Consider the following 23,173-nt stretch of genomic DNA (forward strand, 5'->3'; position numbering starts at 1 on the left):
TTTTGTTTGTTGTTTGTTTGATTTATTTTTTTCAAACGACGTAATTATTAACTGGTTCTATCTCCACTTTTTTGGAAAAAAAAAACTGAGAGGTTGCATGCATTGCAATAATTAGATTTTAAATGATTTTAGTAAACAACGGTTTCATCCGTTAAAAATAAGGTTCAAATCAGGGTAAACAATTTAAATCATTTTTTCTCAATATGAAGAAACATGAAGATAGAACCAATTAATTGATCCTCAGCACCACGATTTTTTTTTTTTGTAGTTTTGACTTTGAATCCCTTTTTGCGAGTACACGTTGCTTTTTTGACACCTGTTTCATCCATCTGAAAGGTTCATCCCGACCAATTATAGTCTTGACACGTTTATCATTGTATGGAAATGGCGATTATTTGTGTTCGGTTACAACTCTTACCAGACCAACAAATGATGTCACAACGGACGACGACGACGATGATGATGATGATGATGATGATGATTACGACGACGATGGTGCTTATGATGATGTCATTATTGTCGTTGATGTTGATGATGATGATGATGATGATGATGATGATGATGACGACGACAACGATAATGATGATGGTGGTGGTGGTGGTGGTGGTGGTGGTGGTGGTGAAGGTGGGGATGACGACGACGATTCTAGTAATATAATGATGATGATGATGATGATGATGATGATGATGATGATGATGATGATGATGATGATGGTGATGATGATGATGATGATAATGATGATAATGACGAGGATGATGTTTTTTAGAGAGTGAGGGAATGTGAAAGATGAGAGAGAGAGAGAGAGAGAGAGAGAGAGAGAGAGAGAGAGAGAGAGAGAGAGAGAGAGAGAGAGAGAGAGAGAGAGAGAGAGATTAACCCACCGAAATTGTTTACATTTAATTTGACCTTTACAGTAACAAAACAGTCGATCATAAACACCCTGATTGAGATTCTGATCTCATTTGCACAGTAAAAAAAATATGAAGATTGTAGGTAAGTGAAAAAGGACGCATGCTCTGTTTTGACTGCGCAAGAAACCGGCAACGGTCAAGTGTGCACGTAGCGTAAAGATGACGGGAGAGAAGAAGCTCGGTGACAATCTAGAAAGGCTACCGATGAATGGAATTTGGAGGTTACAATGTGATTTTTCTGATTTGTGATTGGAACAATGAGAATCGGTCTATTTCTTAAATCCATCAAGATATCATTACATTTTAAAATTCCAGATAATATTTACTTTTTACACCTCTATAGAATGTATCAAAATAATAATATTGAGATTTTACTGGGAGAGATGGAAAATGTCCGTACGACGAGTCCATTTCAACTCAGCCGTCTAAGGGGTGGAAGCATAATCGCATTCCCCTGTTGAACAGTATGCTCTCATTTGCTTGTGATTAGCATTGAAATTACTTGATTTAAAAATATATAATAAAAACAGTGTCAAAATATTATCAATAATCAGTATATTATTTAATAAATTTAAACAATTTGAATCCCACCCATCCCAACTGGAAGTGTCCAATAGAGAGGGAGTTTGTTCTGGTTGCTTGAACGACAGAGGTGATAAAAATGTGAGTTACTTACTATTTTAGACTTTGTGATTGATTTAATAATCTAAGACCGAATGGATTTGTTCATATGTTTGATATAGTGTATCTACTCATGATAATTGTTTATTTTCATATAAATTGTAAAGTGAAAATAGATTTTTGGTTTACAAGAAAAGTCTTTTCATGACTTTGTTGAAGCTCGAGACCGCGTCATGATTTGCGATGGAGGTGTGATGAACCGTTTACTTTTGTACTATGTAATTTACAACCGACTGATGCCATGTAATGTTGTGTATAATTGTTGAATATCAAATAACATTATAAAAATGCAACAAAGAAATGACAATCGTCAACTTTTAATTAATATGTTCAATTAAATTACATTTTATTGCTGGATTTTCAACTGAGTTGCCGAGAGTGCGCAGACTCGATGCGCATACATCCATGCTAACGTGCATTGTGTTCCAAGTAGCAAAATAAGTAAAGGTTAGGCATTGACTTTTTAAAATTATTCCTTTTAAAATAGACTGGAAGTTTTATTTTAAAATTACATTTGAAAGGATTGCTATTTCATTTTTAATGTCTCTGACTATGATATTATTTGGCAGTCCAGTAGTGATGTTACGATATTTAATTAAGAAATCAATTCACATACGTACCTTTACTTGACAAAATGGCTGTGTACGTGTGTTTACAGAGACTTTTTAATTTATTGTATTTATATTAGTCATCAAAGTACCAAGTATTCATGGTAATGTGTTCAAAGCAATACAGTATAAACTCAAAAATAATGGTGCCTTTATTTTGAAATATATATTTATATGGTTACAGATCAAGCCGATGAGATCAAAATACAAAATCATTTTAAAAAAATATAATAAATTTGAATTAGGCTATATTAGGTGCCCCAATGACCTAAAGCATAAGACTGTAGAAATATTTTGTTGCCTTCTTCAATGTACATTTTGTTACTTCATCAATGTTTAAGGAAAAGGCACAACATTATGTAAATATTATTTATTATTATTCTCAAAATATTTCCTTGCCTGTATTCTATACACCAATTTATCAATACGTCACTGGTATTTTATTTTCACATTATTGTTAGTTAAAAGAAAATTATGCTTTGAAGAATAATGTTCAGACCCTTTTGATTTTTAAAAATGGAAAAAGATATTTTAATTTTGTATTTTAAGTATTCGGTATAATAGAAAAGTATAAGAAGGGGGGGGGGGGGGGGGGAAAGAATCAAATAACAAATAGTAGTAATATTTAAAGGTTCTTTGTGTAAAAATGCAAATTAAGAAGCTTCATAGGTATAACCAGAGATGGAAAGTCCATTCTAATGCCTCTAAACAATTTTATATTTATTTTTGTTTTTGTGATTATTTTCTCTTTTTTAAAACAAATATTTGGTAAAAGAATTTATTTTGAATTTTGACTTTTCATGCATTTCTGTTTTACCTATATTACTATCAGCTCATGTCTTTTTTAAAAAAGTCTTACTTGACAGAACAAGCTGGCTTAATTAGTGAGAATACCCATGAATATTGTGAGCTGTTTAAATGTAAACTTTAAAGTTAAGCGGTTACTGCAGTATTCATTTCATTCACATTACTTTTTTAAAAGTTTGAAATAAGATATTCTTACCTCATTGCCAAACAATGAAATTGCAAAGAAAAGAAAAGTTTTATTGTCTGTTTTAATAGTGAATTTGTAAACATTTCTTTTACAAGTGACCTTTTGTTAGGGGGGGGGGGGGGGTTGTTGTTTTTTTAAATTTTAATTTTTGTTTGTTTTGTTTTGTTTTGTTAATTCTTTCTCTTAGAAGAGAATCAGATTGTGACTTATTTTTTTATTCATCATAAAAATAGCATTATAAGAAATTGCTATCCAACACTTTTTAAAAAAATTTTTTGGATATCAAACTGAAGGTGATTTTGTCAAATTACTCGTAAAATGATGAATTAAAGTACACTTTTTCAAAGTGCATGCTGAAGTTTGTTATCAATATCAGAGCTGATCATCAAAGTTATGGATGGTGATATCGTCTGACCTCTGAATTTAATAGAAATATCGGTCCCTACATTTAGCCGGTTAACATTTGCATTTAAATCAAGGATAATATTTAAAGTCCCTTTCCCATGGGCACGATTTCCAGGTTTAAAATTTGCAATGAGATGCCTGTCATTGAACAAAATTTCGGATTCAGATGGTCTATGTATGGTATGAAAATTTAATTAAAAAATTATGATGCTTTGATATGTATTTGATGAAAGAATATTGGCTATTGGAAAAAAAATATATTTATTTAGAGAGATGTTTTTTTTTTTGGATATAAAGAAACTGTTTCACGAGATAAGGAGGTTATAACTTGAAGTGCAGGGTGAATAATCAGACGGTGACCATGTACCATTTTTTTTTTTTTAATTTTCCTTTGGATATGTATAATCGACAGTAATAATTATTATTATCAAATCATGAGTCAGTCAGTTTATAAGAAGAAGACGGTGAAGAAAGATTTTAGCATTCTCAGGTTCAAGACTTTTTGACATATTGAGGATCGTCTTAATTGATATTATAAATTATAAGTTTTATGAGAGAAATGGGGACATTTTGTCAGTGTACAGCAGTCTAGCAAATCAGGTCTTTGGAGGTATTAACAGATTTTGTAATATTTACTCATTATTTGAATCTTACCATGAATTACAGTTAACAAAATGGTATGTTCAATTTGGTGCTATGTCTGGCTGAAGCAGAAAATTAAATTGTTAATTCCCAAGTTACACACTTATAAGATTAAACTGTTTTGTTTGTTTTTTTTACAGTTTGAAAAGAACTTTCACTCTACTTAATGATAGCAAATTTCAATTGAATAGACCAGACATAATATCTGTTTGAGGTGAGGGGTTACAAATGTATTGTAAAAATCAACAACAAATTTTAACAATAAAACTGCTGTGAACTCATAAAACACCTTTTCCTCATTTCCCCAGAAAACTTTTACTTTAATTTATCAATATATGTAGATGACTCACAACTTTTCTAAAAGTCTTAAAACTGGGTCTTCAAAGAAGTTAGTTGACCCTTTTTTATTGTTATTGTAATTTAAAATAATATCAAATTTTTTTACTCATTTCTAGAAAAAGACTGAAATTTGTTCTCGGATGATAACAGGCACACAATATGCCTGGACCACCATCACACACTGATGTTGGCGAGCATCCGTACAATGAGGTGGAATTGCCATCATCCATTGAAATCCGAGAATCATCGGTCGCTGCTGGACAAGCTGGTATGTATTTTTTTTAAAAAGAAAAGAATTTAAACTTATTTTTTGAAGTATGTTGTTCAGTGTTTTGGGATTTTCATTTACAGAAAAATTTCAACTGATTTTTTAAAAACAGTTTGACAGTCCCTGTATATTTGTATAAAGTATAGTGGAGAAGTGTCATATAATCCCTTTGACAGTGAAACTGCTTATACTGCAACTATATTGTGTTCACCATGAGAGGACATACAGATATTATTTTTTATTGCTACTAGTGGAGAGCTCACATTATTTGTGGAGAAGTAAAGGCGATTACAAACAGGTACTCATCTATACTGATCATCAATATAAACCGGCCAGAGCTTAACCACCTATAGCGTCATTATGACGTGTCACTTTTTAAAATGTCTACAATAGGTTGAAAGCCTAGCAATTCTACACAAATTGTCCATAAATATGCAGGATTTACCAACTATTTTGTACATTTATCAACGCTAGAAAACAGAGCAAAAATATTCGACCACTCAAAATATATGCATGGTTCGTAAAGGCATCAGACACAACGTGTATTCCATTGTGCACTGTCCGTCCCTATTGAAAAGAAACATGACGTAATGCATAAAAGGTAATGACAATACACAAGAACACATTTTGATCTGAAAAGAATCTTATTTTGCTCAAGGGACACCACATGATTATAAGGCTTGAATGTGCTGTTGCTCAAGACAGCTGGTTCCAACCCCAATGGACAGTGTGCTTTTTTTTTTTTCTGACGAAAAAAAGTTTAAACTTCCGTTTGCTGATAGACAGCAAAGATTATAGCGCCACATACAGAGCTACCAACTATACGCTAATGCTTTTTTGTTCCACATTATGCCTTTTTGTGGTCATCAAGGTCTATACTGCAAAGCCAGAATGAATAACAGTTCCAAGGGGCTGACGATTAAAATCATATTAGATTGATATCAGTATATCTAACAGGATGTTTGACATGTAATACTATTATCCATGTCTGCTGTGCTAACCGATGGTTAAAAGAAAATTTAAGACAATTTTGGGAAAGACAAGTTACAGACCTGAGTGATATGTGTTTTTGAAAATAATGGGGTTTTTTTGTGGGTTTTTTTTCACAATTCCATCTTTTTTCTGTCAAAATTACACCTTTTCTTCAGTTGGGTTTGGCAGCTCTGCAGGTACCTGATCGTTACACTGCTAAATGAGTGAAAGAGATTTTGAGTTTAGGGGGCAAGTTCGTTATGGCCAGTATAAAACTAACCATCGTATAGAGCTTGTTGTAATTGTGGGTTCCATAACAGCACAAGTGACTCAATCAGTATAGACCAAGACGAATCGTTTTGAAACATCAACGATAAAATTGGTCCAGTAATAAAGTCTGCAGGTGTTTACATTTGAATCTGGCAACAGGGTGGCAAGATGGTGATTACAAAGCCAAGGTTAAATTAAGGACCGATCATTATGCCCTAGCAGGTAGCCTAAATAATCATTTGAGTCAAAGGGCGATCGAATTACCCTTACTTAACAAAAAGTTTGCATGTTACTACTAGTTATTTTGTAATCTCTGTCAACGTAAATGTTTTAAATGTAAAATATTTTAACAGCACAAAATATGCCCATGAAAACCGTTTATAAGTATCTATAACTATAACTATTTCAAAACTTGTTTGAATTGTTCAATGTCCTTTAAAATATACTTTGAACATTCATAGTTTTAGGGTTGCGTGATCTTCCATCTTCATAGGTTCAAGTACATCATTGCTCCAAGCTGTACCTGCATTTAAATGTACAGATTTTTAAGATTTGTGGGAAAAATATTTTTACTACTGGCGCTTCCATCATCATCATCATCATCATCATCATCATCATCATCATTTATGTTGTTGTTGTCAATATATGTTCAGATTTTTAAATCTTTCATTTTGACATGTTAATGAGATCAATCTATTATTTCAACAGGGGCATTCAGTAAAATATTGATAAAAAAGAACACACGATTTGGACCTTATAAAGGGGAAATCATCAAACCTGGTCAGAAAGCCGATATTGACTACAGATATGCTTGGGAAGTATGTGATTGTGTTTGCATTTTTTTCATATGTGTTGGGGATGATTATAAGAGAACATAAAGAATGAAAAAAAAATATATATATATATATATATATATTTGGTCAACAAAATGGATTAATACTGCTCATTTTGCCTGTGCCAGAGAAGGAAAGAGAGAGAGAGAGAGAGAGAGAGAGAGAGAGAGAGAGGAGAGAGAGAGAGAGAGAGAGAGAGAGAGAGAGAGAGGAGAGAGAGAGGGGAGAGAGAGAGAGAGAGAGAGAGAGAGAGAGAGAGAGAGAGAGAGAGAGGAAGAGAGAGAGAGAGAGAGAGAGAGAGAGAGAGAGGAGAGAGAGAGAGAGGAGAGAGAGAGAGAGAGAGAGAGGAGAGAGAGAGAGAGAGAGAGAGAGAGAGAGAGAGAGAGAGAGAGAGAGAGAGAGAGAGAGAGGAGAGAGGAGAGAGAGAGAGAGAGAGAGAGAGAGAGAGAGAGAGAGGAGAGAGAGAGAGAGAGAGAGAGAGAGAGAGAGAGAGAGAGAGAGAGAGAGAGAGAGAGAGAGAGAGAGAGAGAGAGAGAGAGAGAGAGAGAGAGAGAAGAGAGAGAGAGAGAGAAAAGAGAGAGAGAGAGAGAGAGAGAGAGAGAGAGAGAGAGAGAGAGAGAGAGAGAGAGAGAGAGAGAGAGAGAGAGAGAGAGAGAGAGAGAGAGAGAGAGAGAGAGAGAGAGAGAGAGAGAGAGAGAGAGAGAGAGAGAGAGAGAGAGGGGAGGGGGGGGAGGGGGGGAGTCTGATGTGTTGTTGTTTGTTTTGTTTTGTTTTTTTTTTTTTGGGGGGGGGGGGGGGGGGGGGGGGGGCTCTTCTCTGCACCTTGCTCTATTAGGAATGGTCGTGTTTCTATTTTTTTGCGAAGAAAAATTTACTTTCTTTGTAAGTTTATGAAGTATTTGTAAAACTAAGCATCCCCATTTTGGATGAGGTCTGTATTCACATTCTAGTGGAGGCTTGAGCTTTATCTTGTGACCCAGTAGAGTTAATGTTCTCCTTCAAGAGTCTATCCCATAAAGTCGTTTCACAGATTTGCCACTATAAAAAGTAGTAGTCAATCAGAGCCAAAAGTCCCTTGGGGTTGGATTTTATTTCAGTTTTCATATCGTTAAATGGACCATAGAAATTGCTTGCTACCCTTTGGATAGGATGCTAGTCTATCACAAAGTACTTTTCACCAGTCCTAACATACCCAGCTTCCCAATCAGTGCTTGGTGGACAGGGTGGTCATAAAAAAAATCAAAAAATCTTGATACCAGTTCTTTTGCATCTGAAGTGAGTGCTCTATCAACTGATCTATCAGGACCTGTATTTGTCTCTACTATAATCCTGGAGGATTGAGTAATGCTTTAATGACCTTAATAAATATGTCCTTGCACTATTTTTTCAGTAATTAATTTAAAGAAATTCTTGTATAAGGTCTATAGATGGAGCCAAATATTAGTAGTTCTACAAATCATTCATAATATTTAGCAGGACTCTTTTAAATAACCTTAAATGCATTTAAAGGATATCAAATCATTATTTAAAACCTCTCTGTCTTCTAATTAGTTCACCTATTGATTCGTTAGAAATGTTGCTATTTGTCTTACTCTCTGATCTCAATTCTAACCTATTTGGTATATTTTCAGATTTTTGAAAAGAGACGTAATGTCCTCAAATATACTATCAGTGCATCTGATCCCAAAGCCAGTAACTGGATGCGAAATGTCAACTGTGCAAGATTCTATGAAGAACAAAATATTGTCTCAACTCAGGAAGGCTTCAGCATATTCTATGTTGCAATGAAGGTAAGGTTGTAATTTTGAAAATTGGAAAAGATTTAAAAAAAAAAAAAAGTGAGTCGGCTTTAGCATCTGACAGAATGAATCAAATTAAAATATTGTTCATGTCTGACATATATATCTGCTAACTTGTTCAATAAGACCCAGAGTTATGAAATGCTGTTTACTTATCTGGACATTCTGGGATCAAAGAAGAAGAAGAAGAATGATAATAATAATAATAATAATAATAATAATAATAATAATAATATAATAATAATAATAATAATAATAATAATAATATATAATAATAATTATAAAAAATAATAATGATAATAATAACTATAAGGACAATAATAATAACAATAAGGACAATAATAATCATGATAATGATAATAGTAATAATAATAATGATGATGATGATAAGAAGAAGAAGAATGATAATAATAATAATAATAATAATAATAATATAATAATAATAATAATAATAATAATAATAATAATAATAATAATAACAATAATAATAATAATAATAGTTTTAACAATATGAAACTACATTGTAGTAAAGGACTATCTATACAAATTTGATTCAATCTTCCTTTTTATATCCATTAGGACATCAGGCCAGGAGAAGAGCTCCTGACATGGTTTGATCCACAGCTCTTGAAACGTAGTCAACGAAGAACGCCAAGAGGGGAAAAGAAAAAAATTGGCTATACTATTGGTAAGAATTATATTCACACATCCCTCTGAGCAAATGAAAGTTCTTGTCTATTCAGTTTCAACGTTAATTTTTTTTTTTTTTTTTTTTTTTTTTTTTTTAAGGGGGTGGAGGTGAGAAAGATTGTGTGGTGTGTGAGAATATTTCTAAATATAGTTAATTGACGATCAATTTTATAAAAGATTTGCTTTTGGCCGTGTATATGATTTAGATGTGAGTATGGTGTAAAAAAGCTTTTTTCAAAGACTCAAGTTTGCATTCCCCTCAGTGATATTCAAAGTTGGCTCTGACAGGTGCCTAGCAAAATGCTAAACCACAAGACCTGAAAACTTTTACATGTGTTTTTTTTTTTGTTTTTTGGGGGGTAAATTTTATGAGTAGTTCGTTTCACCTATTGACAAACATTCCAAATATAGTGCAAATGCCTAAAATTCCGCAGTAAAACTGTCACAAAGCATATTTTGTGAGCATTTGATAGTGTTCCCCTTGCCTGTGCCTTGATAGGATTTTGGCTGGTCTCAGACATAATAAGCTTGTCTAGAATCAATTTCTGTTCTCTTGATAAACAAATCCCCTTTGTCCCACTTTTCTTAGCTTTTTACTTTTTACTGAGTGCTAGTTACTTGTCTAAAAATCTTTTCAGAATCTGTCATTTTCCATTTTCGCTGACACTGAAATGTCCTTAAGTACAAACAAACAAACAGCTTTGAATTTTTTACAAATTATTTGTTTTGACATCATCAACTCTTTTTTATTCTTCCTCCAGAGCTTGTGCCATGGACAGATGAGAAGAAATTTGTTCCTGAAATCATTGAAACAAAGAGAGCTCGGAAGAAAAAAGTTTTGGGTGATGACATGCTCTGTTTTGAAGAAGATGCAGCCTTAATGCAAAAGAGTATGAACAGTATGTTTCGAAATCCTCGTAAAGTGGAAACCAATACACAGCCTAGAAAAGATAATGTGTTTTCCCCTAGTTCTTTCACAATAAACAGTAACAGTACAGTAGTGCCTGAAAAAGAAATTATTAAAACATCATCAAATGAGCTTAGTACAGAAAAGAAAAGAAAACTAGAGATAAAGGATGATTCAAAGGGCTTGAATCAAACTACAATGATAAATCCACAATTCAGAACTACTCAAGAAAGAACAGTATCTAAATTAAGCATTCCACATGAAAAATTAAAAGAAAAAGGAGTGAGTGTATTATCAAATGTAAATGGAGCAAGTTTAAAGTCACCACAAAAATATGAGAGAAAAGAACCTGAGCAATTGAGAAAAAGGAGGAGACGAGGTCGATGTCGAGGTGTAAAAATGATTATGGGGGAAAATGGAAAAAAACGCGTTGACAGTTTTATGTCAGGTTCAAGGAATTCAGAAAACTCACTGATTGAGTATGATCCTTTTGATCCAAATTGTTTAAAACCCGTCGTCATTAGAACCAAAGACAATGGCATTTTCGAGATGGAAGATCATGATGAAACATACAATATTCCTTGGACTCCCATTAGACAAGATTGTGATGACTTGTGCACATGCATGGATAAGCATGGGATTTTGAAGCAGGATGGTGACTCCTCTTCATCCGTCCATAAGGGAAGTCAGGATTTAATTGTTCAATTTACTCTTCTCCCAGAACATCAAACTGTGTTAAGCAATAATAAAGTGATTTACAAATGTGATATTTGTGAGTGTTCCTATAACCATGCATTCAGTTTAAAACGTCATTACTTGGGTGTTCATATCAATCATCGCTACATTTCTAAAGCTGATGCTGATTATTGTCAATTGGAGACAGTTCACAGTGGTCTTAATGATGAATTTTCTAAAGACAGCAAGCACTCGGTGAATCAGCTTCATATGGGAAAAAAAGAACTTGATTTTGTGAAAGATTACAAATCTAGTACATCTGCTTGTGAAGAATTTGACCCCAAAGAAAATGTATCGTCACTTCAGGGTAGTACATGCAGTTTATTGTGTAATGAGGTAACCCTCGACTCTAGTACTGATGAGGGGAGAGGAGAGGTCCCAAAATTATCATCTTTAGCTCGTGCTCAGTGTGACAAGATGATGGTTTCAACTTCCTCTTTGTCAGTTGAAAATCAAAATCTAGTCAGAGATAAACTTCATGAAAGTCATCAGCAGTCAATTCAAAAGTGTTCAGAAAGTGATTCTTCAAGACTTGAAATGTCTCAGAATTTATCTGAAAGTGGAGTATGTGGTGAAATTGAGTCGGAGCAAGAGAATGATGAGAAAAAGAACTCTGGTTATGGTACAGCTCAGGTGAAGGAATCTGTTGGGTGTGCATCTAGTCCGAACATAATTGAAGATAAGGGTAATATGTCTACTGAATCAATGAGTATTTGTAATGAAAAGGATGAGTTGACCTCTTCTAGATGTGAAAACAATGATAAAAATGTGAGGGATATTGTATCTGTTCCAAATGACGCGCAAGCAAGTAAGGATTTCTCAGAAAATAATGATATTCAAATGAAGCATCCTCAGTATGAGGAAAAGGTTATTGATGAAAATGTCAGTGACAAAGGTGACGAATTACCTAAGAATCAGGAGAGTAGTAAAATAAATAAGAAAGAAAAGGTAGATGAAATAGATGAAGTAAAGGGTGAAGAAACATCTGATGAAATAATAAATTTGGCTTCTACTGATGAAAAGACTCATGAGGAAGAGGTGGTAAGAAAACAAGATAACAATTCTGAAACAATGTTTTTTCCAAATGAAGACAAAAATGGAAATAACAATTCTGAAACAAGCTTTTTGCCAAATGAAGGCAAAAGTGGAAATAACAATCCTGAAACAAGCTTTTTGCCAAATGAAGACAAAAGTGGAGATACCACTTCTGAAACAAATTTTTTGCCAAATGAAGACAAAAGTGGAAATAACAATTCTGAAACAAACTTTTTGCCAAATGAAGACAAAAGTGGAAATAACAATTCTGAAACAAACTTTTTGCCAAATGAAGACAAAAGTGGAGATATCAATTCTGAAACAAACTTTTTGCCAAACGAAGACAAAAATGAAGATCACAATTCTGAAACAAACTTTTTGTCAAATAAAGATCACAATTCTGAAACAAACTTTGTGGCGAAGAAGGATAAAAGTCATGAAAATGAAAAGTGTGGAGCAGATGAATGTCAGACAAACATATTAGGTGGTGAAGAAAGTGCTCAAATAAAAATGAGTAGGCCTGTTGAAGGAAATGAAAGTTGTAGAGAAAATAGTCAGCTACATGTTGAAACAAGCCAAGCCAGTAATGTTGACAAAACAGTCACAGAAGTCAAGACTCAGCAAAAATATGTGTCAATTATTCCCAAAGGTGTGGATGAAAAACCAAACGTTCAAAAACTTTCCATATCTTCATCTCTTCTTCCAATACAGACAACAAATATGATTCAAACAAATAACATAAAGAGCCCGCAAACCCAACAACAATTTTTACTTTTAGTCCCCATTGGTGCCGCATCTAATAAAATCACATCTGGTACAATCCCGTCAAGTTCGTTAAATCTACCAACTTCCCAGGGAAGTCTACCTTTAGTCGTCCTCTCATCACAAGTTTCATCGACAACAACCACTATGCATCTACAGTCGCCTACGTTCAATCCTCAGCTTTGTCCTCAGATTCTGGCCAAACCTTGTCAAAGTCTCACCACTGTATCCCCATCTTCATCAAATCTTGGACAAAGATTTGCTTTGATTCCACAAAATCCTCAAACCCTCATCAACAACAATGTTCAGCTCACATCTATAGCAAATAATAATTTGCCACCTAGGACATTAGGTGTTCCAGTTGCACCTCCAAAATGCACAATCCAAAATCAAAACACAAAACAGCTGTCTAGCATGTCCAATTCTATGTCAAATCAAAGTATTTCAAAGCCGCTCGCTGATTCTACACCAAATGGAGATAATTTAAAACCTACATTGAAAGTGCAAGAGGCTGACCAGCCTGGCGACCTGTACCGATGTCACATGTGTGTATTGGTCTACAAAACTGTCGGGGAACTCAAACATCACATCAAGAATGACCCTCATAGATTCAAAGGTGGAATCAAGCAGTACGCCTGTCCCAAATGTAGCGTCCGATTTCGTAACAAGGCCAACCTTGCAAGGCACACCCTGATGCATCATCAAGTCAGTGATGAGAAAGGTAAGATTTAACCTGTCAAAATCAGGGTTGCCAATTTTCCGTATATTTACGGAATTCAATATGTTAAAAACCCTCAGTATATTTTCCAATCACCTGCTAAATGGAAAAAAGCAAGTATGTTATATCTTTTTACTGGAATTCAGTGTTCAGAAAGGGGTCGGCGAATAAGTTTGTGTAAAAGTTCAGTAAATTTAGGCCTCCTGGATTGGCAACCCTGCACATCATAATTTAGATCTGCCATTAATTCTGATGTAATCAGTATTTACCTATTTTCATTTGATTTATGGCCTATTGTCTCAAAACGGTATTATGTTGAGGTGTTTGAAATTAAATTTTAAGCTTAACTTATATCAGTTGAACGCTGTTGTTGAAGAGAATAAGTTTTGTTTTGAAAACTTCTGGGAAATTACATTACCCAATTCAGATCATTTTTACTTTCAAATCAGTTTTCTTTTTCTAGTCCCCCCCTGGCATAATACAGCTTTGAGACACAAAGGTCACATTTTTTCGGGAAAGGGTGGGGGGGAAGACAAAATTTAGCTTCTATATTTAAATTAGTTAGTTAAAATTTTAAAGGAAATTGATGAGCAACATTCGTTTTACTCAAAAATGGATGTGTGATTTGATTGAATTATACTTCCTCCATTTCCAAGTATTGAATAGTAATAGTTAATATAAACAAGGATAGATTATTTTTCTTTAAAAATGAATCACTTATAAGAGAGAAATACAAATTCTTGTAGTTGTTGTAGTTGCTTGCGACAGGTTTGTAGTAAAGTTTTATCCTAAAATAAATAAATAGAATGCACCTGTCAGATGATGGCTGCATGACAAAACAGACAGATATCACAACTTTTATAAAGGAGCTATTATTTATTTTTCATTCTTTATTTTGAATCGACAATGCAATTATCATTTTTTTTCAAATTAAGCAAGAAGCTAAACTAATAGAAATAAAGAAAGCCAAAAAGAAAAGAAAAATAGGAAAAAGATTTTGAAATGACACAACCTCACCTCCCCCCCCCCCCCCCCCCCAAAAAAGAAAAAAAAAAGAAGAAAAGGAAATAAAGAAATAAAAAGTTTTAAAAAACACCAAACAAAATTTAAATAAAGTAAAAAAAAAAAACAGAGCTCGTATTCAATTTACCTTTTGATTGCACCCTCTGAACCAAATATATATGGCCTTCATTTCTGTAATTTCTTTTCTGCATATATCTTACCAATCTATTATCTCTTCAATCTCATCATATATTAAGAGATCATTCCGATCAGTATTAGGTAATTCTGCAACTATTTATTTATAATGCAGAATCAAGGCTGGGGAGTTTTTAAAATTTTCATCCCTTGTGACTATGTAGATAGTCTAAGAACCCAGTGTTTTAGATGTTGAGCATTTGTAATATGTTATGTAGCATCAATAGTGCATTAGGTTTATATTGGTGTGCTTTTTTAAAATCTGGGCATAAATGTCATTTTCTGTTAATCTTATGATCAGTTAATGATTTAATGTTAAGAACCATTGAAAGAATTAAGAGGAAATAGATAGAATTCCTTTATTTATTTAACCAAGTTCAAAGGAGTTATCGTTATTTTTCATAAGTATAGAATAATTAGTGTATGTTTTTAAAGTGAAGACTTGAATTCTATTTAAATAGTTTCATTTGTTCTATTTGCAGATCGTAAATTCCGATGTTCCACTTGTGGCAAAGGTTTCACATCAGAGACTTACCTCAAAATGCATGCAAGATTCCACACAGGCAAAAGTTTCCCATGCAAATATGGGTGTGTGGATGCTTTCTTTCCAAATGCTGGATCTCTGGTCAAGCATCTGCGAGCTGTCCACCCAGGACTCAATCTGAAAGAATATCTGAAGGAGAAAAAGAGAATGGAAAGAATGAAACTACCATTCACTTCATCGACTTTGCCTACTCCGTCGATCCCATCTAGTGTGCCTGCTAAATCAAATGTGTCTGAATACAGTATCACCAATCCTGGTGTTGGGTTTCAGGCTAAACGAGGACGGCCCAAGGGCTCTAAAAATATTCCAAAAGAGTTGAAGGCACTAAAAATGCGCAAAAGTAGCACAACAGTTAGTTCTGTAAAAGAGCAACAAATGGAAATAACAGAATGTCCACCTGGATTTGAGAAACCAACACCAACAGAAATGTATCCACCTGTGAAGAAATATTACCCAATTGAAAAAACCTGGCAAAAGGGAAGTTCTTTCTTTAAAATTTCAACAGATGAGAATAATCATGGCTCTCGATCATCATCTCTACGGAAGTTTCCATGTAAACTGTGTAATGCATCTTTCAAGTCCCACCTCTTTCTATTAAAACATCGTTCTAAGAGACATAGAGCTGGGCAGTCGGTGCAAGAATTTCTATTTGAAATGGCAAGAGATAGAGAGGAAGATAGTAGTAAAGTGGTGGAGGAAACTTTACAAATGTCCCCACCACCGTCTCCAAAGACATTTTTCTCTAATGTTAATCAGCGAGGTACTGAAAATATGACAAAGTATATCGAAGGAGGTGAAGAAATGTTAAAAAGTCGCAAGAAATTGAGTTTTGAAATTGAATCTCCTGTTCATTCATTATCATCTCGACGGTTAGAATGGACTCACTACAACTTTCCACCATGTTTTAAATATATGCGTGATAATACCATTTTTTATCACAATGTAGCACATGATAAAGTTAAGCCAAAAGTAGAGAATTGTGAGCATGCTCAGGAGGTAGATAATCATGCCCAAGGTGTCGAAGGAGATAAGGAAATAAACATAGATTTATCAATTGTAAAAATTGATGAAAATGGAGAGAGTAAAGATAAAATAGCTGATTCTAACTCTCATTGTGATGAGAAAAGTGGGTTGTGTGAAGATAATGTTATCGATGATGTTAAAAAAATCATGGATAAAGAGAAAATATCTGTTTCAGAATGTGAAACAGTGGCCAAAGATTGTAATGAGACAAATTCTAATGCAGATTCTGATATTTCTAACATTGACAAATCAGTTGATGAACAAAACAAATCTGTATCAACAAAAACTCATAAGGATTTGGATGTCAGCATTAAAGAGGCCACTCTTCTTGACTCTGAGAAGGATAAAGAACAAGATTCAAATGTACCCCCACATTCTGAAAGTAAATCTGATGCCATTCTTGGAGATAAAAGTAAAGGATTAAAGAGGACACAGAGAAAAACAAGAGCTGAGATTGAAGATATGATTGCTAGGTTGAATACCATGCCATTAAAAGCACTTGACCTTGAAATTGGTTCAAAATATGCTCCTAGACACTTTAACCAAAACACCATTTCTGTCTTGGACTCTTTAAATCTTTTCTCAAAGGATGGCAATGAACTGTGGAATCATAGAGGCCTCAAAAGAAGAAAAAGAGAACGTTTTTCATCTGTGTCTTCTTGTAGTCAGCTGCTTCCCTCTAAAATGCTTTGTCGTAGAGATCAACTGTCATTTCCTATGTTTAGCTCTCCTGAAGTGAAAGAACCCAGACGATACTCAATGTGGCAAGCTCCAAATTGCAATAAAGTTGATGCAGAATATTCAGACAAATTCTGTTGTCCAGTTGTTGAGACAGTGAGACAGCAGGAGATGTCAAAGAAACGGAAAGAAATTGAAGAGAGAAACCAGAAAGAAGTGATTGATATAAAACCCAGAGAGAAAAGGAAAGAAGAATTTGCTTCAATTATGGGACTTTTGAGTAGGAGAGAATATGAACGCTCATACCATGCTCAGAAGAAAAAGGAGCATTGTATCAAACCCCCTGAGATTTGGGAACGATATGATCGCATCTGGTTTGGCAAAAAAGGAACAATCACTGTGGTGTGTTCAATATGTCATCGGCATTTTAGTTGCTTTGAATTATGCCTACGTCATCAGCTGAAGAAACATCCACACATAGAACCAAGCTCTTTGGAAATGGAGAAGGATAACTACGTTGAAGACATGTATTATTACTATCCAATGCCTTATGGGATACTAGCCCAGACTCGTCTCATTCCAGAGAAAATGCCTCCTCCTGAGTTGTATGTATGTACCAGATGCAGGTTTCCATTTAAGAACATCAACAAGCTGTACTCTCATATAGTTGCTTGTGATCCAAATAATGTCGACCAACCAGTTGTCACTAAAAATCAACCTGTCCCTGTAGCAAGGAATTTATCTGTTGTAGAGCCTGTAAAAGAGAGACTTGTGACAAAAACTGTCATTCATACACATACCCCATCACCTCCTGTTACAAGTGTCACGAAACCCCAACGTCAACGGTCACTGAATAGTAAATATAAAAGCTATCAAATATTTTACAACTCTATGAAAACAGTATCCCACAACAATCCAAATGTAAATACAGAGAATAAGGCGTACCCAAGTAGTGCATCTTTCATCCCTGAAAAACCGAGTGTAAAACCCCAAAGCTTCATGAGTTTCTCTCCAGCCATTCAGAGAAGGAAAAAAAATCAAAATGGTTTGCTGTACAACCCATCAAATCACACACGACGGAGGGAAATGGTACACGTATTGGATCAGCATCAGTGCCATGGCTGCAATCTTAAATTCAAGTCTATGTCCATGTTGGAGAGACATGTCAAGAAGTGCAGTGGAAAAGACAAGCTAAAGAATCAGAAACCACTATTGAGTGGAGTGACAGACGAGATGATGGTTAGGAAGCAACACACTTGTAGATATTGCAACAAAAGGTTTACTTTTATTAAAGGCGTAGATCTGCATTACAAGAGAATATGTGCTGTGAGAAAAGTACGCGAAGAAGAAAACAAATTGACGGAAGAGGATTTAGCTCATGAGGCAGAACTCCAAAGAATAATTGAACATCTCAAATGGAGTAAATCTCTTAATCAAGACAGTACTGATATTATTCAGGGCCGTGTAAAGGTTGAAGAAGATGGAACTCTGACAAGGGTTGTGAAAAAACGAGGACGACCATTTGGAAGAGGCAAGAGGATAAGAAGGAAAGGATTCAGATGGACAACATTAAAATACCATAAGGCAGATGATGAAAATTCAATTACCAGTAATGAACCGATTTCTAGTGTTGGAGAAAGTTTGTCAAATGATTCTCTTGAAACAAAGCCACTTGAATTGTCTCAGAGTCCAGTGAAAAAAAATCCTGTCAAAGATAGAGATAAAACAGAAGAGAAAATGGCATATGTCTTTTCTATTTTAGATAAACCAAATACTCCTGTCAAAGCCAGAGATGAAAAAGAAGAGAAACCTTCATGTGTCTTCTCTATTTTAGATATACCAAGGGAAATTCCACAAGAAATACCAAAGGAAATTCCACGAAAAAGAGGAAGGCCCTTTAAAAATCGTCAGTTAGATAGTTCTATTGAACAACCAAAAAGAAAGAGAGGAAGACCCTCAAGAAAAGATAAACAAGCAGAGACACTTCAACAAGACTCTGTTAAAACAATAATGACCTTGAAGGATAGTATAAATTTCAAAAGAGGTGAACTGACAAAAGAAAATTTAATTGATGTGAAGATAGAAAAGTCAGCTCCACTTAGTGTAGAGTCGAATTCCAAAGCAAACAAATCTTCAGAGTTTGGAGAGAGCAAAAATGTTTGTGTGAAACAAAGTGATTCAACTAGTAAGGGAGAGGCTCCTTTGACCGTAAGGAAAGCTTTCAAAGCAGAGAAAAACATACCAACTGTGTCAGGAAAAAGAAAAATTGAACATATCAAAACAGTAAAGGAGACAGTTGTAAAACCACCAGCCAGGGTCAGAGGTCGCCCCAAGAAATTTGATCCCAGTGATCTAGAGTCCAGTTACAAGAAAAGGAAAAAGACAGACCCAGGATATGTCCCATTGATTAAAAGAGCCAACAAAGAAAGCACAAGTAATGATTCGCAGACAGATGTTGAGGATTCAAATACTCAGGCACATTCTGATAAAATGTCGAAGGTGGATGGGAACATGGAAGATGAATCCAGTCAGGGTATTGAGATATTTAAAGATGATGCACAGAAATCAGGAAACAAGATAGAAGCTAGTGATTCAGAACAAAACATTTTAAATTCAAAAAAGAACCTTACCTCCAAAATGAAGTCAGACCACAGTGAAATATCTCCAATAAATTTAAATTCTACAGAGGAAATAAAAAAATCTCTAGAACCCACAGCAAGTAAAGGGATTAGTGATGTCTCTGTTAGTGCATCTGTAGTACCAACAGAATCTTCAAACTTCTCCAGTTCTCAGGAACAGAATTCACCAAGTAATCACAGTAAGTCAGATCAGAAGAAAAGTGGTCATCCAGGGTCCCCCATTGAAGATTTCAGCATGAAGAAAACAAAAACTTCTGAACTGCAAGAACCAGAAAAGAAAATTATTTCAAAGAAAAAAGAACTCTCAAAATCTCCTTCAAATCAACAACACCCCATTGTTGTGACATCGTCACATGACAGTCCTACTCATACTTCTTTACCAGCTTCACAAGATGGACATGCCGCTGTTACCACTGCATCTTCTGCTCCAAATGGTGATGTAGTTCAAACTCCTGTCGCTGTCCGCGTCATCGCCTTGCCTTTATCCCCTCTGGCTCCCACTGTACCCTCAAATAAGATTCTCTCCCCATCCTCCTCCTCTCCAATGCCTATACAACCACTGTCACCAATTTCAACTGTAGTGACATCTCCCTTGTTGAAATTGGCTATCCCTCAGAGTCCCAAATTACTTCCCACAGATAAATCACCACTATCCCCTAGAGTAGCAAATACTTCTTTACTGTCTTCAATGACAACTACAACTTGCACAGCTACTGCAAAGTCACCAAATACCCCTATTCAAAATATGCCTCAAGTCAGTAATAGTAATAACCCTATTTTGCCTTCCCAAACCTTTCCAGTTAGACACATCCTTCCTATCTCAAATCAAAATATTCTCATCCCCCCTGAGGCAATTCATCAAGCCGTAGCAGGCCCTCGGTATGTTATTCACTCTGCACCACGGATAGTCACACCAAACCCCAGACAAAGACTTCCTGTACCTGTACCCATTGCTACAACATTGACTAGACACGTCTCACCATCAACTGTCATCCTTTCCACTGGCAAAGTTGTTGCATTGGGTAATCCAATGCTCCCTGCCAGTGGCATTGCCCCAAATACAGTAGTTCAACATGGACCTACAGTAGTTAAGAAAATCAGTACCATTAACCCAATCACTAGCATCTCTCCACCAGCACAACAATTTTTACCAAATCTTCCCAGGCCAATGATAAGAAAAGGAATGGGGATGGGGATCGTTGTGGAACCACCAAAATCAGCTTTACAAGGTGTCACATCACCGGCATCTGCCTCAAAGCCGGTGTATTATGTTCAAACCACACCTCTGTCCAATCAAGTGGTCGTGCCAATCTCTACAATAAAGGGTGCTACTAGCCCAAGTAATAATCAGGTATTATTAAACTTGAAAGATGGTAAAAATTTGAATACACTGGCTGTTCCACGATATCAGTTCATTCCTATGCCACTCGTTCAAGGAATCAGGCAGGCAGCACAGATTACCTCTCAAAGCCAAGGTAATTCTGCAGGAGTAACGGTAACAGACAACATGAACACGTCCAATTCTAATAATGAGGGTAATGATAATTCATAGACAAGATCTCTCATCTGATCTCCTCCCTCCCATGTGTGATTTGTGTTTGTTACCGTGTAGTGTAAGACTGTAATACAAACAGATTAAGGTGCTGTGGAGAATTTTTTTTTTTTTAATCACAGATATGATACAGAAGAACAATATCTCTAAGATTTAATATGTTACCCACCGCATCTATCAGGTATATCGGACTCAACTAGATGAAGAAAACTAAGTTTTAAAGACTAAATGATCTGAAATATGTAATGTTTGCTTTTGTTGTTTTTTTTAAAAGAAACTATTCTTTTTCCTCAACAAAATCAAAATATCTAAATTTAACCCAAGTCTCACATTTTGCTCAATTACCCTGACATAAACCGTTTTGAAGCGATTGATCACAATCTGTATTGTCATCTGAATTTTTCTTAAGAGAAATTGCTGGAGATTCTTGAAGGGCTACTTTTATCCCCACATATAATATCTTTATTTGTGAATTTCATTGCTAGAAGGAGACGACCTCTACTATAAATTGAAAGGCCTCTGAATTGTAAATCTAAAAAAAATGACAATCTTTTCTCAGAAGGGGATATGGTGGTTTCCATTCTTTTTTTCTTTTCGGGCAAACTGATGACATTGGTGGTTAGTCACTCGCCTTTTCAATAGACAGATCTGGAATCAAATCACTGAAATTATTTTTTTTTTCTGTTGACCTCAGAGATAGACCAAGGTTACGACCTTTGGTCTAATAATAATTCTGTATAAATGTATTGAAACAGATGTTCAACCTGGAAGTTCAAACCCTCCTTTTCAGTTTCTGGTGCTCTACGACAAAAAAAAAAAAAAGCAAATACTTTTTAAATTTGGCCTATGAAACTCTTCCTTCAACTATCTGATCATTTGAAAATGACCCTTAGTTTGTTAAAAAGCTTAAAACCTGATATGTTTGCAAAGAAAACTCGAGTTTAAGACAATAATACCTTTTTCACAGTCTTTTAGCCAGTTAACTGTCATACTCTGCAAAGTCATGTATCTAAAAATTTGGCCAGAAAATTCGTCCTTCAAATATTGATCCATTTAAATGATCCTCGTCTTGGCAAAAAACTCTCAAACCTGGGTCCAGGTGAGGTCCCAGATTTGAGATTATTTGCCAAAATGAGTTCCATTTAAATCGGTCAATATTTGAAGGACGAGTTTTCTGACCACATTTTTAAATACAAGGCTTTCCAGATTACGGCAGTCAACTGGTTAAAATAGATCATTATTTGAAGTGAAAATTTTCTGGCCAGAATGAAAACAACATGCAAGTCAGAGTTTTACAGATTTGTTTTTGTTTGAAGTCGACAATCTTCCACTGTCTCTAAGTCTTTCTCATATATACAAAGCTATTGTTATTGAATTATGTTGATGTTACACAAGGCCTAATCGAATATTGAACATTGTATTTTTGAGTTGGTGCAGTTATTAAATTGAGTAGACTTAATTGTTTACTACGGATAAGAAAAAAAAAAAAAAACATTTTTACTTCTTTTTTAATTATTTTTTTGTTACCTCTGTTTTTTACAATAGATATTAATTAAAGCACGCATTCTATGTTAATAAAAATGTAAAATATTTTCCTTTTACTAAAACTTCATAGCTTTGAAGATGCAGTTCACGTGTTTTGATTTTGCCATAGGAAAAGAAATTAATGCCATGCAAAATTAGTTTTTCATAATATTTCATAATTTCAAGCAGAATGTAGTGTTGGACCTTGCTCTGTCTCTTGTATCAGTCTGTATATAATGTTTAAAAAAAAAAGACTCCTTTGTTTATTTTTCTTTTACTTTGCATAAAAGGAAATTTGTACCCATCTTTATCATTGTAAGTTGTAAGTGATGATACGACATTTCCAATTGATCATACATTAATTTAGTTACTGATAAACTATAGAAAATTTTTTTTTTTCTTGTTTTATAAATCTTCCCCATCTCTCTCTCTCTCTCTCTCTCTCTC

The 23,173-nt window shown here is 34.7% G+C and overlaps 1 protein-coding gene across 2 annotated transcripts; it reads left to right on the top strand.

The window, feature by feature from the left end:
* Positions 1-1,053: 1,053 nt before the first annotated feature.
* On the top strand, positions 1,054-22,688 carry LOC144970092 (uncharacterized). Of its 2 annotated transcripts, none has more exons than XM_078909312.1 (7): positions 1,054-1,574; positions 4,697-4,848; positions 6,799-6,908; positions 8,555-8,713; positions 9,302-9,410; positions 10,174-13,572; positions 15,249-22,688. In XM_078909312.1, exons 2-7 carry the CDS (start codon positions 4,740-4,742, stop codon positions 21,200-21,202), a joined length of 9,840 nt encoding a protein of 3,279 aa, XP_078765438.1. In that variant the 5' UTR covers positions 1,054-1,574; positions 4,697-4,739; the 3' UTR covers positions 21,203-22,688. The 2 variants fall into 2 exon arrangements, with proteins under 2 accessions (XP_078765438.1, XP_078765439.1); XM_078909313.1 differs by having other exon boundaries at positions 1,554-2,039.
* The last annotated feature ends 485 nt before the right edge of the window (positions 22,689-23,173 follow it).

The sequence above is a fragment of the Berghia stephanieae genome, chromosome 4 (genome assembly GCF_034508935.2).
Source record: "Berghia stephanieae isolate SIO BIC M18660-M18661 chromosome 4, UCSD_Bste_1.3, whole genome shotgun sequence".
Lineage (NCBI taxonomy): Eukaryota > Metazoa > Mollusca > Gastropoda > Nudibranchia > Aeolidiidae > Berghia > Berghia stephanieae.

Excerpts from the sequence above, each read along its gene's own strand:
- LOC144970092 (XM_078909312.1), top strand. The coding sequence starts at position 4,740 with ATGCCTGGACCACCATCACACACTGATGTTGGCGAGCATCCGTACAAT. Across the intron at positions 6,909-8,554 it reads ACTACAGATATGCTTGGGAA|ATTTTTGAAAAGAGACGTAA; the intron begins GTATGTGATTGT and ends GTATATTTTCAG. Across the intron at positions 8,714-9,301 it reads TATTCTATGTTGCAATGAAG|GACATCAGGCCAGGAGAAGA; the intron begins GTAAGGTTGTAA and ends TATATCCATTAG.